The sequence below is a fragment of the Ricinus communis genome, chromosome 10 (assembly GCF_019578655.1).
Source record: "Ricinus communis isolate WT05 ecotype wild-type chromosome 10, ASM1957865v1, whole genome shotgun sequence".
In the NCBI taxonomy this organism is placed as follows: domain Eukaryota; kingdom Viridiplantae; phylum Streptophyta; class Magnoliopsida; order Malpighiales; family Euphorbiaceae; genus Ricinus; species Ricinus communis.
The window spans coordinates 13,740,857-13,757,847 of record NC_063265.1 but is presented as its reverse complement, the minus strand read 5'-3'; the positions used below and the strand labels follow the sequence as shown (position 1 = coordinate 13,757,847).

Genomic DNA, 16,991 nt, shown 5'->3' with positions numbered 1-16,991 from the left:
ATCAGATTAGCTTTGACTACAGAATATCAGCAGCACGTCAGTCCTAAATTTTCTAAATTCATTTGCTAATGAGAGGTTGATTTCAAGATTAAAAAGTTCTTTGTTATTAGAAAAAAAAAAAAATACAGTGCCGAAAGAATGGGGTAAGGACTAGAACCTCAGTGGGCCTTAAAATACGTGCGGCCTTTTATTAATTCATAAATCAAGGAAAGAATCTATTTTCATTACGGGGAGATAATCCAGTGCTATACACCTCTACTGGAGTGGTGGTGAAGAATGAATTGGAACTGTTTATCTGTTTTTCATTGAAAAAGGAAAAAGAGACTTCCAGATTGAATCTGTACTTTGGTCAACAGCGAGTCAAGCCTGCGTTTGCACTGGAAGATCTCATGAAGAGATCGCGTACCTGATTTTATCCACTGTTAATGCTGGATGTTACGTGGACGAATAAAAGGAAAAGGAAAATGATTTATTTATTTGTCGCGTTGTGGGGTCAATTTTTTCTTTTCTATTTACCACACGAGAAAAAGACAGAAAGAATTTATTTTTTTAATCAATGGACAGAAAGAAATTTGGTTGAACACATTTAATACATATTACAAAAGAAATATTTATTCTTTGTGGTCAGAATTAAATAAATAATTTTTTCACCACTAGCATGTTTGCATATTCTTTAGAAAAATCTCACCATATGGTCCGTTCATTTATCCTCGCAAATATTAAATAAAAAATTATATATCTTTATGTGAGTAACATGAAATATCATTATAATAAATAATGCAAATGTAATTTTTAAAAATAAAATAATCATTTTTCAATCCACATATGCATATTCAAGGATTATCAATCCATGAACAGTGATATTTCATAGATATTTTATATGAGATTTGAGTTTCATTGGATTTTTAGGGCTCTACTATTTGAATATTAACAGTTCTAATACATAATATTATACTAGATATTTAAGACTGATTAATGTTTATAAAATATATTCAATTTTATTTAAAATATTTATAGCAACATTAGAATTGAAAAGTATCCTATGGATATTATGTCCAAATTAATTTCTAAACGATCAAGAATGAATTGCACGAAATATCATAAACAATAAATTTGAAACATGAAAAATGTTAAAATCTGAGTATTGGACAGTGATAGGAAAAGATAGTTTTTGAAATTATAGATAACACGGTGTTAAATCTGGGTTCCAGCATCATTGAGTCTCTGCCACAGATGGAATGCTTCCCATATTAAGGCCACTCTGGTTTGAGCAAATAATATATAAAAATAGGCAGTGTGGTGTTCGAAGCAGAAGGAACACAAAAACTGTCGGCTGAGAGGAAAGAGATTAAAATAAAAGAGAGAGAATGATTGGCAGATTAGATTAGAAAGAAAGAGTGCAATGATAGATTTAAGTAAATTGTTCCTATTGCCTATGACTCAGATTCTCCCCTACGTTTTTACTTTCACGTGCTTTATTATTTTTGTATTTTAACTCACATCTCGATGCTGCTGTTTTTCTTCTTCTTTTTTTTTTTTTTTTAATAAAATTTTAACGCCATTTTCTTTTTTAATGTGGACCACTGCACAGTTCAGGAGACCCGTTCGTCAACGTTTTGCGGATCAATATTCCTGTTTTGCACCGTATATTTTGAGTTAATGCCCCCATATTCAGCTTCATTAGGCAGATATTTAATTTACTTAAAAATAAAATTATTACTTTATTTCTTTCTCTATAATTTTATGCTTAAAAACAGAAAATACATATGCATAAAATTGCAAAGACAGACCAAAAGAGTTAATTCTAAGTTACCTTTTTTTTTTTTTTTTTGGTGTAAAAATTTATTTAAATGAATCATGTTATTATAAGAAAGTATATATTTTATATTTCAAAAACAAGAAAGTATGTTTTCAAGACTATTATTATAAGAGAAAGTAAGCAAATAATACTAAAATAAACATTAAAGATAGTTTTTTTTTTGCTGTTAATTTTAGAATAATTTTTTTAAAAATATCTTTAATTTTGAGCAACAAGAATAAATATTAATAAAATAAAGTTTTGTCCAATGACTGGGCTTTGGACTTATTTACTTTTCGGGGCCTATGCTGTATTAGTTCGGAGCCCGTGAAGAGGTCCATATTGGCAAGCATGTGTTAATAATAAGCTAACCAAAGGTGAAAATGGAAACAAAGCAAAGAGCAAAAATAAAAATAAAAAGTGGGGCGTCAGGGGTACACACGACGCAGTGAAAGTTTTCTCGTAACAATGACGTAGCTGAAAAACGAGAAGTACGTGCCAAGAGTTTACTGAGCACTGTGGTCTTCTTTCCTAATCTTCCCGCCGTGTCGCTGCCATTTTTAAATTGCTATTATACTTTATTAAAAACCCTAGATTGCAATATTCTCTCTTGGCCATCGCTTTTCATGCAACACTCTCTTTAATCTAATGGTCAGTTTTCTTTACTCCGATTCTGATTTTGCGTTCTATTATGAGACAGTTTTGATTTCAATCACTTGAAATTTTTAGATTCTTCCGTTAATGAATCTAATACATTATTTTAATTCGCAGTATGGCATGCTAAATACTTCACATTATTCTAGAACTGAATGCTGTGCTTCTTTATAGAATCGATATAATGACTGTTTATATTGCAGAAACCGATTTGGTTCTTTTTTCTTAATGCTATTTGTATACTTGATAGAAGTCAAATGAGTTTATATTTAGACGTCTTCGCATTGTACCTTAATGTATGTTTTTTCTTGGGTTCGTGAAATCATGTATCTCTTTTATCTTCATTTTTCATATTCCTGAATCTTGAAGCTATTGTTTGTTTTATAATTATTATTGTTAAGAGCTTCAATTTATTGCTTTTTGAAATAAAATTGATGTGATATGAGATACAAATTTATTCTGAAAGGCCAATTTGAGTTTCTTCTTTATTTGGAATTTGGATTAGTTGCATAATGGAAATTGTTCTTATAGATTCAATCCAGATTATAGGAATATATTGATTGTTAATATTTTCTTCATGCAGAAATTTTATATTGGAATCAACTGATGGGTAGTGAGTATTCTGGAAGCAATAATTATGCCAAAAATTCTACAGAGCAAGAAAATCAAAACGATGGACTTAATTCTACTGTGAATGAGAAAATTGTGCAACAAGTTCAAAAGATAAGGCCTAAAGGATTTTTTTTGGAAAGAAGAGTTAGCCCAAGACTTAAAAACATATCCAAGGACAAAAGACCATATTATGGCAGTGGCCAGAGAAGAAGCTTACATTCTTCTGAAAACATTACTGCTAGAAATAACCTTTATCAACATGCTCCAAATGTAAGGTCAGAGGGATTTCTTCTGGAGCGAAGATCTAGCCCAAGACTTAAACATATATCTGCAGACAGAAGGCCGTATTATGGCAGTGGTCAGAGGCGGCAGCTATATGCTCCTAAAGGTGACATTCATAAAAAAATAACTGAAGGTAATGAATGGAAGCGGCGATTGTATTCCCCTAATAATAATAATTCCTGCAAGGGAACTAAAGGCGGTGTTGCTTTGACAGAGAAAGTCGTGCAAAAAGTTCCTAAAATGAAGTCAGATAGATCTCTTTTGCAGCAAACTGTTAGCCCACAACTTAAAAGACCGTTACAGAAAATATTATATTCCAGTAGTGATCAAAGGAGGCAGATAGATGCTACTAAATATAACCTCTGTGATGTAAAAAATAAACATGATGACCGAATGAGGGTCCCATGTTCACCTAATGATGATGCTACTGAACAAATAACTAAACTCAACCTGCCAATGCAAGAATGTTTCCATATGGCTATAGAAGGCACAGAAGATGGAGGTGCCAAAAGTGATTTGGTTCTTGGTTTTTCATGTATTGAACATGATACATCAGCTATGGATTTAGAAGATGGAGCTTATTTGGAATTAAGAAGGTGTAAAAGTTGTCTAGCTGATAGCATGCATCAAAGGTTTGGTGAAAGGGTAAGAGAGACAGTGGTGGGCCTGATGGCCTTTTCGCCCTTGATGTTAATGTACAAAAGTAGCGATAATTACACAAAGAGTGCTAGCAAGCAAGAAACTGATAATGAAGTACTTGATGTTACCATGAGAAAGACTGTTGCGCAACAATTTCAGAACAAAGAGTCTCAAGGACTTCTTTTAGGGCGAAGAGTTAGTCCAAGACTTAAAAATGTACCCAAGGACAAAAGACCATATTATGGCAGTACTCACAATAGACAGTCAAATGCTGCTAAAGATTATGTCTGCAGCAACAGTGATTGGAAGAGGAAATTAAATTCTCCTAAAGATGATATGACAAAGAAAAAAACTAAGATTGATTGGGTGATGCAAAAATGCCTGCTAAATGTAGCTAGGAAAGACATATGCGACGTGGATGCTGATACCTGGCTGAATTCTGATTCCGGACCTGTTAAGTTGGAAAATACAGAAATAAAGGATTTAAGAAGTGGTGCTTATTTGAAATCAATGGGCTGTAAGAGGTCTGTAGCTGATGATATATGTCAGAGGGCTGGTGAAAGAGAAAAACAGATGGTGAGGAATCTTATTAAGAACTATCCATACTTTCTTCAAAGGATTGCATTCTGAAGGATCTTTCTGTGAAATGAACAGAAATGAGTGCTCGTATTACTTTGGAACTGATGTCTTACAAGTTCTTTATTTGGTTATTTAAGTAATTTGAAATTTAAGTCAGTATTCCTCATTGATAGGCGTCACCTAAAATGCAAGATGCTTTAATAGAATAAACTGGAGAAAGGGATCCTGGTAATTTCCAAATTTTATAAGTTTAGTTGAATTGAGTACCATTTAATAGCTAATCAATTAATGTGTTGGAAGCGGAGGATAGATGCTAGGGCAGAGGTTCATGATCAAAAGGTTGCTAATCCTAGCCTCCTTCACTCCCATCCTTTCCCTTAGTTGTTTTGTAAACTATATGATGGAATTAACGATCAACTTCCAAAGCATGATTTTGTTGAATTTATCAGTTCGTTCAGTGTTCAATGATATAGATGTTAAAATTACGCAAGAGCTAATACTTTTCTTTCGCTGGGCATAAAGCTATATCTTAGTGAGTTTACCTTACCCTATGAATCCTTGCTTGCTTAATCTGAAAAGTAGCTTAATGCAGTGATAAACTCTGCTGTAAATATTTGCATTCATTTCGTACATGTGTTCATATGCAGTTATATCTGTTGTTTGAGTGCTATTTTTCTTTTCTTCAGCTTGGTTGTCATTTTATATATGTCAGATTGTTTGTTGCTTTTGTTTCAGGATTGTTTTGAATGGAAAAGACCACCTAAAGATTCTTCTAGATTAGTGGGGTATGAAATCTATAAATGAATAACATTCTATCTTTCATATGCGTTGCACATCTCGCGGAAACTGATTGAGGTGTATTATTTTCTAAGCTTGGTGTGTGAGGACATATCTAATGGCGAAGAAGATATACCTATTCCAGTTACCAATTTGATTGATCCTCCTCTTGCACCTACAGGCAAGTAATATATGACTTATGCTTTATTAGAGGTTAGAGGGGAATTTTTGTAGTTATACTGTTTCTGAAAAGCTTTACTTGTGTATGCAATGTTCATTTCAAGTGCATTTTTGTTTATTAGCATTGTAGTAATTTGAATTTCTTACTAATATATTCTGCATGTGGAAGAATATTTTACTGCAGCACTTGTAGAAGCTGTAAATTTTCATTGATAAAGTTAATTTTTTGTAGAGGCTGTAGTTACACATATTAAGTTGTTTGGTTCCATTAAACACCCAATCACGGAAATTAAAACAATTTCCTTTCTTTGTTTCCTTTCTCTTCACTTCCATCTTACCAACCAAACTGTTAGATTTTGGTTCAATACCAAGTGGATCAACATCAAATCTGACAATTCACAAGGATATGAAAGCATGGTGACTTCTTGTTTTTGAAATTTACTAGAGGTTCTTTGTTAAAGTACTAGGTCCTCATATATTATTAAGGCGGATTTAAGAATATTAATTAATGTCCTGAGATTTATTTTTGTCCAAGCATGAAGCCTTCTCTCTTTTACAATGGCATTACAAATAGGGTCATTGCTCCAAATAAAAGAAAAAGAAAACAAATTCGACGGACCTTATATGCTCAGGAAAACCAATTTGGATAAAATAATTTGATACCATTTACCTCCCAGTTAATGTCTACCTTTGGTTTGATATAGCATGGTGGTTTCTTTTTACCAATGACAGAACATTCTGAATTCTAAGTAATTGATTAATTAACATCTGAACCATAAATTCACTACACTTGAAAATAGTTTGGAAACTTTCTAATGGCAACTTATCACTTAGTAGTGGCAAAGGAATATGATATACTTCAGAGATTAGTTAGTTGCAATTCTTTCAGGTGCTTTCTTATGTTTGGGATTCTTGAAATTTTTGCAATGTGTATAATATACCAATGGCATTGGCACAAATGACTTTCATGTTTCTGCACACTGAAGATACTTTTGTATATTCCTAGTAGAATACACGTGTTTGGATTTGCGAAATGGATGCACTTCTTCCCATAGCATGTCTAGTCCCCTGTAAAAGCAATTTTGGTTTTATACATCTCAAAACATTTTTTATTTGCTGCAGACTTTGATGTTGCTCTGTTGGAAGTTTTCTGTTCCTTAATGTGATTTTGGTAGGGAAAGGAATATTATGTTTTTCTTTCTTTATTTCTTTTGTAGTTCTCCTATGCTTTTAGGTATTTATAATATATTGCCTGGGCTCATTGATTTGGGAAATATACCTATTTATGGTCACAACTCTTGCTAAAACTCAAATTTCAGGGTTTAAATATACCAAGTCCATTCAAGTTGCCAGAAATGTAATTGTTCCGCCAAGTCCTTCTGGATGCAATTGCAAAGGAAACTGTACCAATCCAATGACTTGCTCCTGCGCTCGACTCAATGGTTCTGACTTTCCATATGTGCGCAAAGATGGTGGCAGGTGAGATTTGTATATGGGTCTGGCAATAATGTTGTTTACCTGCTTTTTGGGAATAGTATGTACCAATACCAATGTTTGCTCAACATCAAGTATCGCGATGCACCATTAATTTGCTAAGTGTCTGTTGTCCATTTTACCATTGCAATTGATTTCCAATTATTGATCAATTGTAGTTTGATTACTCTGACAGAGTATAGTTTTATGCAGCATGTTAGTTTTTATTGGCAATTTCTGAGGACTAAAAGGGGCGTCTAAATACTTCTAGTCGTAATGTTGAGAGATTAATTGTATAATGAATTTGTTGATAGGCGATGCCTTTAGTGTTTTTTGTTCCTCTTGCTAATAAATGGTCGGGGAGATATTTTTATTCATATGTTCACTGATTCTGCAAGACTTTGTAAGTCTTCACTGTTTTGGCTCCTTTCTCAGGCCTCAATTCTGTGATATAGTATTATTTTCAAAGATTAACCACATCTTACTCATCTTATCCAATTACTTATTTTTGGATTTTTTTTTTCAGATTGATCGAACCAAAGGATGTAGTATTTGAATGTGGTCCAGGATGTGGATGTGGGCCAAATTGCATCAACCGTATATCTCAACAGGGAATAAAATATCGGCTTGAGGTATTCTAGCTATAAAATCAAGAAGTAAATTCCTGTCAATATTAAGTTGCTTTAACATTTTCCAGGAAGCTTTTCATTGAACAGGTGTACCGTACACGAAACAAAGGATGGGCTGTTAGGTCTTGGGACTTTATTCCTTCAGGTGCTTTTGTATGTGAATACATTGGAGTTCTTAGGCAATGTGCAGACTTGGATAATGTCTCCGAGAATGACTTCATATTTGAGATTGATTGCTGGCATACAATGCATGGGATTGGGGGAAGAGAGGTACTTCTACCACAACCATTCAAGAAAGTGGCATTTCCTCTGTTGCTTCTAGCGGTTTAATAAGGGACCGTGAAATTAGAATATTTTTCTGTTGCCATTGCTTCATATGCTGAGTCTTGAATATTAGGTGCGAATTACTTGGATTAATGGTATTTCGACCATGAATATGGAAAACATTGATGACATTAAATTTTAGCTGTAGTTAGCTGATGGTATCATACTTGGAGCAAACTCTTATTGGGACTATGCATGCATATACTCTGGCTTGCTTTCTTCTAGCTCATGTTTTAGACTTTCTTTTTATTTCATTTATTTGAATTCTTTTGCCATGTTATGTTTGATTCATTTTTTCTTGCAGAGGCGACAAGGTGATGTGTCCAAACATGCACGTTATCTGGTGGAGAAAATGGATGAAGCACAAAGTGAGACGGAATTTTGCATAGATGGAGCTTCTTGTAGTAATGTTACCAGATTTATTAATCACAGCTGTGACCCTAACCTATTTGTCCAGTGTGTTTTGAGCTCCCACCATGATATTAGGTTTGCCAGGATTGTGCTATTTGCTGCAGATGATATACCTCCTATGCAGGTAATTTCGACTCGTGTATTCCTCCTTTCACTTTGGATTAAATTGGTTTTTAGGCTTCTCGTTTCTAATGTGTTTCTGACAGTGATTGACTAATCTTTAAACTATGAGAATGGGCCTTTTGCTAGGGCTGTATCTTGGATCTTGAATTTAAAATAACATGTCAACAGCAATTTAGAATAATAAGATACTTTCCTATTTTGTAAACAGGAACTTGCATATGACTATGGTTATGCACTCGATAGTGTTATTGGTCCTGATGGGAAGATTAAAAAATCACCATGCTACTGTGGTACAAGTGAATGCCGGGGACGCTTGTACTAGGCAGGCAAAGATTTCTATTCTAGATTTAGGTTATATTCTTTGTTGTTGTTGTTGTTATTGTTGTTGAAACTAGTGTTTATTTAAGCTAGTTGGTAGGGCCGTGCCTCTTTAAAAAGTGAACTGTAAACGTCTCATGCAAATTTAGTTCATGGGCCTGTTTCCTCCGTTTTTCCCTCTATTTGTATTGTACATGTGCCTCCTGTAGTTTTTCTTGGGGCCATTCATTTTTTAGAATAACATCATGTCATGCAATGATCTGATTCCTTGGACCTAATTTACTTGATTTTCCCGACAATCTCATTAATTAACTGCTTGGTGAATGCCAGTTTCTTTTTTCTTTTTTTCTTTATTGGATTTCTTGGAAAGTTATGAATGATATGATTTCATGGAAACTCGAATGGTTCCTTAGAAATATTTTTCTCAACCAGACTTGGAAGGCTGTTCCTAAATATAGTCTTCTTATTACCATGTTGGTTATAATAGGGATCGGTAAATATGCTGCTGAATCACATAACGGTAACTTACTTCATCTTTATGTTATTAGTGTATAGATTCTAAATGTGAAGCGCATAGAATCAAGATTTAAGATTCCTCTACAGAAGATGCCAAGAGGTTAAGGAAGATCCTTTTAGTGGGTTAAAATAAATGAATCACTTGAATTAGTTCTGCAAGGCATACGAGTCTTTGTCTGCCACTTGGGTCCTATAGTTCACAGAGAAGAAAATTAAGTGGATGATTAAAGAAAAGTAAAAGCAGGATTATGCGCTAGGAAAAGGAAATCCCAAGGAATTGGGTAGCATAATCCTTTGATAACTCGTTTCTTTTCTCACTTTTTTTAAAAGAGTTTTATATCATTATATCCCTGTTATCAAACCGTAGTATGACTTCGTTCACACGATTATCATATTCGTAGCCAGCAACACTAAATGGAAAAGGGTCCCCACTATTGTATCTCTGCCCTTGATGATTCCCAAGGGGTGCCCTTGAGGGCTGAGGCTCTTTTTCAATGCAAAAACTTGTGCATTGATATTACTATCATCCATAACAAACAACACCTTCAAACCTCTTCACAACAGAATAATGTTGTTTAGGCAGCTTTGCTGGATGTGCTTGATGGGATAGAGGAGGATTATGTCCCTTTGATGGGATTATGTCCACCAAAGCTGGCGCTGTCATGTGATTTTTGCTTCCTGATCATTGTTTCCTTGAATAAATCCAAACAAGCTGTACATGCAGAATCAAGGAGGCCACAGAATCTAATTAATTCTTTAGACTGTTGCACATAGTTAGCTTGCAATCATCCTTCTCCTACTTGGATTAGGTGTTATCTCATAGGCAAGGCCACCTCAGAAATACGCTACCTTGCTTTTGAGTTATGAAATAAAAGACTAAAAGTTGGTGCATATATTGGTCTTTGAGAAAAGGAAAGGAAATAAATAGGCAGCAATTCATTTGTTCATAAAAGATTTTAAGGCCAAAGGGTGGATTAGTAATTTTGATTGTAGGAATTGGCCAGCCTATGGAATTTATTAGGGCGTGGCAAATGATTAGCTACTCATTAAACTATTCAAAATGCAAAAAAAAAAAAAAAAGAAAAAAAAAAAAAGGAAAGAAAATCTTGCAGTGCATTAAAATTTAAATTATAGGTGAAGGGTTAACGTTTGAAATCCATTAGTTTAGTAAAGAAAAAGTGAAATTGATGCCTATGTATCACTGAAGTATACGCCCTACGTACCCCAAATTAAATGTCTTTTTTTAAGTGCAGTAGTGTTGGTACAAACATTGGAAGATCAATATAATAAAATCAAAACCATATATATATATATATATAGTCTGCAAATGATTGTTACACGTGAGAATCTAGTAATTAAAAGAAAGGCAAGACGCTTTCATGCTGAAAGCATTGACCAACTGCATCCTTGTAATAGCTAGAGCTGATCGGCCTCCAGTGAATCACTTCATAAGGACCACACTCGACAGGTGCTTACAACTGGCTGCCTTTTCGTATACCTGACTGAACCCTTTCCTCACCACCTGGCCTATACTTCGAACCATATATCATATATGGCTCCTTAGCTAGCTCTCTACTTTGAAATTTGCAAGTGAAAAAGTTTGATCTTTCTGGTGGTATTTTTCAATTGCTTATGATGGCTATCAAAAAGGCATCTTTAGGAGAGAATACAATGTGGTGGATATCTCTTTATCAGTCTTTATTTTAGTGACCACATAAACTGCAACTTTTTCATGTTTTTTCTTATGAGCAAATTTTATTTTTTTTGTTTTCAATTAGGACAGTTTGGACCAAATTCCACTCTTCTATATAAAGTGAATATTAATTAGTTTATGTTTGCTTTTTTACTTCTAATTCTTTTTTCTTTATGGAGGTGGGGATCAAAGTTGAGGAAAAATATGCAATCTCATTTACCAAACACAAAGAGCCAAATGTCATACTTGCCCCTTACAACAAAATCATAGAAATATCATACTTGGCGAAACAGCTTTGCACATTGGAATATTTGGTATTTCATTTGGATTAATTATGCCTTAATCCAAATTGAGAGAGAGAAAATATCATTTCATACGTTTGTGATTGGCTGTTTGATGCTACAAGTTATTGGAATTCAAGAGATAGATATGGTCATTTTTTCACAAAGTCAATACCCCACCCACTTTTCATATGTGAAATTAGGTCCTTTAATATGAATATCAAAGTCTTGAGTGTTAAGATCTCTTTCTCTCTTATAAGAAACATAATATCAAATTAATATTTAAATAATAATTACTTGTTTTAATTAAAGAGGATCTTGTTTCTTAAAAGGCTGGATCCATAGCTTCAGAGACACTGTATTTACTATTAGTAACTGTTACATATGAATTATTTTTTTATAATAAGAAGAAGAATCATTTGGCAAATCTTCCATAGACTGTGGAACTTAGAAGAAACAAGCGGTGGTAATTGCTTTGGAAGATGGCCCTAACAACAATAAGAACAGATTACACCGAATAGACCAATCAATCCAGTCCACAAGTTTACACTAGTTGTGATTAAGATTACAGAACATTCAATTTTAATGGGCGTGGGAGACATCACTAACTCCTTAATTGCTTCTAGTAGCAAACGCCATAATTAGGAGATAATTTTGGTGATTAATTAGGGGCGTGCTGGTCCCACAGCATGCTGCTCCTACATAAACCACCCCTAATGATATAGATATATCCTTTGAGATTCTTCTTATTCATGGTGGTCCTATGATCTAATCAAAGATTACCATAATAATTTGCTTCTGTAACCCTCTTATGTCATAATAAGGTCGTATATTATTAGGGAATACGATGCCCTTTTCCAAAATTAACCCCTTCTTTTTCAGAAAAAAAAAAAAAAAAAAAAGACCCCTCTAATTACCCAAAGGATACTGTTGGGAAAACCCAGTAATAAAGGGCATAGCTAGCAGCAACAGGCAACCTAACCCACAATTTAAATGTAAACGAAGAAGAAGAAGAAGAGCAAAGACTAGGAATGGGGAATGGGGAATGGGGCAACGCCAAGGACCTGGTCCCCACTATCACAGGGAGAATGTGACCCCTCACTAACCCCCTAATAGCAGCCCCTCATGAGACATGTGCATCCAAACCCATCTTTGTAAGCTTCCTTGTATTAATTAATCAAATATTATATTTTATTTATCTTTCTTCTTCTTTTTATTTATTATGATTTAAAAAGACTTTAGGGTAGATTATGAGTATGGTATAGAGTTTGGCGTTACTTTTAACTCTCACTGGGAAAATGGTACCCCCCACATCTAAATTTTTGTCCAAATTATAAACAATCAAAGAAAAAAGTGGCTTTAATGGAGGGGGCCAGGCTCAAGCATTAGCCATTAAGTGAAGATTAGGCCGAATGATTAAGTGAGATAATTAGAGTAATGGTGAAGAAAAAAGAGACAAAGGTGGACAAAACCTCGTTAGTGGTGGTAGGGTAGGCTGCCCTTATCACGAATTTCAGTCCTCTGTCTCCACCTTTAATGAAAAGATTATCAATCCATAAATACGTTGTTCCTCATTAGATAAAATACAAAATAATTGATCAAATATTTTAAAAAGACGATGGAAAAGGATACATGCTTAATGCTAAGAGAAGAAGAAATAAACATATTCCTATATAGAGTACTAATAAGCCTTTGTCTGGAATCACATTTCTAGAAGTGCTTTTAAGATTTTTGAACAACTATTTCTTCTTTTTTCTTTATTTAATAAAAATATAAAATAAAAATAAAAAACTTTTTCTTTTTTCTGAATAGCTATTCCAACACTCCCATAAAATAATTTATAATATTCAATAATAATCCCAAATAGATTCACACTTTATTTGGTAAATAAATAAATAAAAAAAAAGATAGTTAATTCCATAACCATAATTAAACTTATAATAAAATTGAAAGAAAAGGATGCCCTTTCAATGATTTTAATGACTCCAAAACAAGGAAACAACCCTACCTTATTAGCTCATCCAAGAACCAAATCAAAATCCCAATCAATCAAATTAATTAAATTATAAATAAAATATTTGAAGATATGACCCTAATTAATTATTGATTAAAGGGGGTTTAGTCAAATTCAAATAGCAATAGTATAAAGTAAAAGCAGTAAAAATCCACTTCCTCTCCTCCTCCTCCTCTTTCTCTTTCTCTTTCTCTTTCTCTTTGCCCTTTCTCTATAATCTCAAATTCCCTCTTTTTTTTCTCTTATCTAATAACACCTCTAAATTCTAATCTTACGGGAAAGGATATGTTATAGCCCTCTCTCATAAACGGCGTAACGGGGCTTTCCCTCTAAACGCCGTTACTTCCCTTAAAACCGTTTTCTTCAGTCACGTGCCCTTTTTTTTGTTTTTTTTTTTTTGTTTTTCAAAATTAATCCATTTTCATTTTCTTTTAATTATGGCTTTACAGCAGCAATTTAACTTAACCTCGAATACCGTTGACGGCGATACCACTAACGGCGTTGACAACACCCGGCCTGCCTCTATCGACGGCGCAGATGACGGCAGCAAAACCCCCAGACTCCCTCGCTGGACTAGACAAGAAATTCTCGTACTCATCCAAGGCAAAAAAGTGGCTGAGAATCGGGTTAGAAGAGGACGGACGGCGGGTATGGCCTTCGGGTCGGGTCAGGTAGAACCGAAATGGGCATCGGTTTCATCCTACTGTAAAAGACATGGAGTGAACAGAGGACCTGTTCAGTGTAGGAAGAGATGGAGCAATTTAGCAGGTGATTATAAGAAGATAAAAGAATGGGAAAACCACATACGCGAAGAAACGGAGTCGTTTTGGGTCATGAGGAATGATTTGAGAAGAGAGAGAAAGTTGCCGGGTTTTTTTGATAGGGAAGTTTTCGATATTCTGGATGGAGCTGGCGGTGTTTCTGCTGCACCAGCGACGCCAGGCCTCGCTTTGGCATTAGCTCCGGCCACGGAGGACTCGGAGGCGGTTTTTGACAGCGGGAGGACTGCGGCGGCTGAAGATGGACTATTTTCCGATTTTGAGCAGGAGGATGCTGGTGGGAGCCCGGAAAAGGAGGCGGTTAAGGAGGCTCCTCCAATAAAGGCGGCAGCAACGGGGGGGATTGCTGCTCCTGTACCAATTTCAGGTAATTGAAGTAATAAATTAATGACTATGGGGAGGTTTTTTGTTTTTATTTAGGGAATTAAAGGAGCAGAATATACCAGTGTTGGGTTTTACGCAATAATTGTGGTTGGTTTCAATTCCTTTTAAGGCTTATTATATATTTCTTTTTTCGGATGTCATTTTTATTTTGATGCTATAAAATTAATGATAGACTCTTATCTGAATTGAGTGAGCTGGCTCTCTATGATTATTCCGTTTGCTCTTTTATTTTTTTAATCTCCATATTATTAAAATAATCAACTTGTGCTTAATTGGATTAAGGAGATATTATCATTGTAAGATTCTTGCTCATCTTTTCCTTTGTCAATTTACAGAGAAGCAGTATCAACCTGCTGTACGAACAGATCAAAGTCAAGGTTAGTGCTATTGTAATTGGTCAAGTTTGATTGTGATTATTCTTTAAATTTAACTCCTTCAAATTGTTTTTCTTTTGACTATGATTGGGATTAACTGCTATTTGCTTAATAGTTCATATTTCATGTAAGAATGTCCAGAATACCTAAGCTTCATTTTTGGGCCAAGTGATTTGGCAAGTGAATCTATAATGAATCATACCGCAATGGAAAGCTAAAGCACACAAGTGAATGTTGCGAATAGAAAATTTATTGACCTATTTACTTAGTTCAAGTGTCACCACTGGTTTGTGACTGTGATCATTAACTGCGTTTGGGAATTTTGAGTCGACCGTTTTGGTCCTCTGTTCATGTGGTGTCTTCATCTTCTTTTAAATGGCTTACTTTGCCAACCAGCTCTCACCATTTGACCCCTCTATGAGCCAAAACAAATTGTGAAAAGGAAAGGAGGAAAAGATAAAACATCATGGGGCCATCACAATTTCTTGCTTTTGTATATTAGTCTGATTCTTGTCTGTGTGTCAAACTTGATATTTGCAACTCCAATTAACCAATACGCACAATTGACTTCCTAGATAGCAATTATGTCACCACGGTTTTAAACATACAGAGGTCTTGATTTTTAAGTGCTTGATATTCGAGCGGTAAAAGTCAACACATGGTTACTTGAAGGGCTTGTAAAAGCAGCAGACTCAAACTAGATCTGTTTTTCCTATTTGCTTTCTATTAGACCATTCATAATTTGAAGTTGGCTAAGTATTGGATACAGGACTATGTTCTCTGGATACTAGCTGTTTTAGTATATCAGAACACATAAGTAGGTTTCTCAAAATCTTTAGGTTCTTAATGACCTATTTCTTCCTTTTCTTGCCCTACTATTGAAAACTCAGTACGTTAAACATTTGAACACTGCATTTTCCTGAAGCCTTTTTAAAAAAAAATTAAATAGCATCCTATCTTACCACTTGACTGGTAAGAGAACAGTTCTTTACTATAAAAACCTACAGAGATAGGGGACTTCTTTCGCTTGTTTGTTGAGTTTGGAACTCAAAAGAAAATGTTTCTTGGAGTTGTTCAAGTAAAGCCCAAATTTAGAACGTATGTACGTGGATTAGAATTGCATGAGAACTGAGAACTTGATTCCAACTTCTTTTTACTTGCATCATATAGCATTGCACGAAGAATTGATCTGTGCTTGCGTCCACCCTATCTTTGAGATCTTGCAGCATCTCCGTCCTGAAAAAGTGAAATGGTGAACACATGTTGAATAAACTTACTGTTACTACTTAACTTCCACTTTCTTATTACCAACATAAGAACGGGTTAATTTTTTGCTGTACTTTGCAGGTGCAACAAATGAGAAACAGCCACCGTCAAATCCTGAGATGGGTTCTGGTTTGCATGAGAGTAGGAAACGAAAACGGTTCGGGACAACTGATGGGGATGAAGAAACAACAACTCTACAGAATCAGTTAATTGGTGTCTTGGAAAGGAATGGTGAGATGCTGACGGCTCAACTTGAAGCTCAGAACACCAATTTTCAATTGGACAGGGAGCAACGGAAGGACCAAGCAAATAGCTTGGTTGCTGTTCTTAATAAGCTTGCAGATGCCCTTGGAAAAATTGCTGATAAATTGTAGCAAAAGGCAATCTGAAGATTGTACATAGTGAAGCTTCTTTGCTAGTCCCATAGAAGGTAGTTGAGGTCGAAGTATTGGTGAATTAACTTTGAAGATTTTTCTAGGACCACATTCAATATGGCTTTCAAATTCTTTTCTTTTTTCCTCTTTGTTTCATCCCCTTCTCTAAATACTTTCTTTTACCTTTCGCCACTTTAGCGGCCTAGTGCGGCTATAGGATTCACACATACAGAATAAAGTTATAGATTGTAGGGTACATACCACATTTCTGCTTCTTTAATTTACTCGAGAGTTTATATGGATGTTAATTCCCCATTCATGATCGGGAGATTTGTACAGGTCATCGATTATATACTTGTCTTTGGATTAATACTTCTTGAATTTGTTTTTGCATAGACATGCATGTTTGATGTGGAAATTAAATAAAAGCATCTTGTCACGGAGGCTAAATTTGACGCATTGCAGAAACACTGGAATTTCTTGTGCTCCGTCTGCAAGTCCATTTCGGATT

The 16,991-nt window shown here is 34.8% G+C and overlaps 2 protein-coding genes and 1 long non-coding RNA gene across 5 annotated transcripts; 2 read left to right on the top strand and 1 right to left on the bottom strand.

Moving 5' to 3' along the window:
• Nucleotides 1–2,182: 2,182 nt before the first annotated feature.
• LOC8285689 lies at nt 2,183–9,098 on the top strand. 3 transcript variants are annotated; one of them, XM_015715174.3, is made up of 9 exons: nt 2,185–2,449; nt 3,036–4,561; nt 5,300–5,349; nt 5,437–5,522; nt 6,841–7,000; nt 7,521–7,626; nt 7,696–7,893; nt 8,252–8,482; nt 8,690–9,098. In XM_015715174.3, the coding sequence occupies exons 2-9, from the start codon at nt 3,059–3,061 to the stop codon at nt 8,801–8,803; spliced, it is 2,448 nt and encodes an 815-aa protein (XP_015570660.1). In that variant the 5' UTR covers nt 2,185–2,449; nt 3,036–3,058; the 3' UTR covers nt 8,804–9,098. The 3 variants fall into 3 exon arrangements, 2 of the variants coding, with proteins under 2 accessions (XP_015570660.1, XP_015570661.1); XM_015715175.3 differs by having other exon boundaries at nt 2,186–2,449; nt 7,711–7,893; XR_007214298.1 differs by lacking the exon at nt 8,690–9,098 and having other exon boundaries at nt 2,183–2,449; nt 7,696–8,020; nt 8,252–8,392.
• Nucleotides 9,099–10,599: 1,501 nt separating this feature from the next.
• Nucleotides 10,600–13,906, bottom strand: LOC125368630. Its single transcript, XR_007214299.1, has 2 exons — nt 13,770–13,906; nt 10,600–12,820 (listed from the first exon to the last, which is right to left on the bottom strand). It is a non-coding gene; the product is annotated as an uncharacterized LOC125368630 (long non-coding RNA).
• On the top strand, nt 12,896–16,850 carry LOC8285688 (trihelix transcription factor ASR3). Its single transcript, XM_002512619.4, has 3 exons — nt 12,896–14,449; nt 14,802–14,843; nt 16,188–16,850. The coding sequence occupies exons 1-3, from the start codon at nt 13,741–13,743 to the stop codon at nt 16,478–16,480; spliced, it is 1,044 nt and encodes a 347-aa protein (XP_002512665.1). The 5' UTR covers nt 12,896–13,740; the 3' UTR covers nt 16,481–16,850.
• Nucleotides 16,851–16,991: the final 141 nt, after the last annotated feature.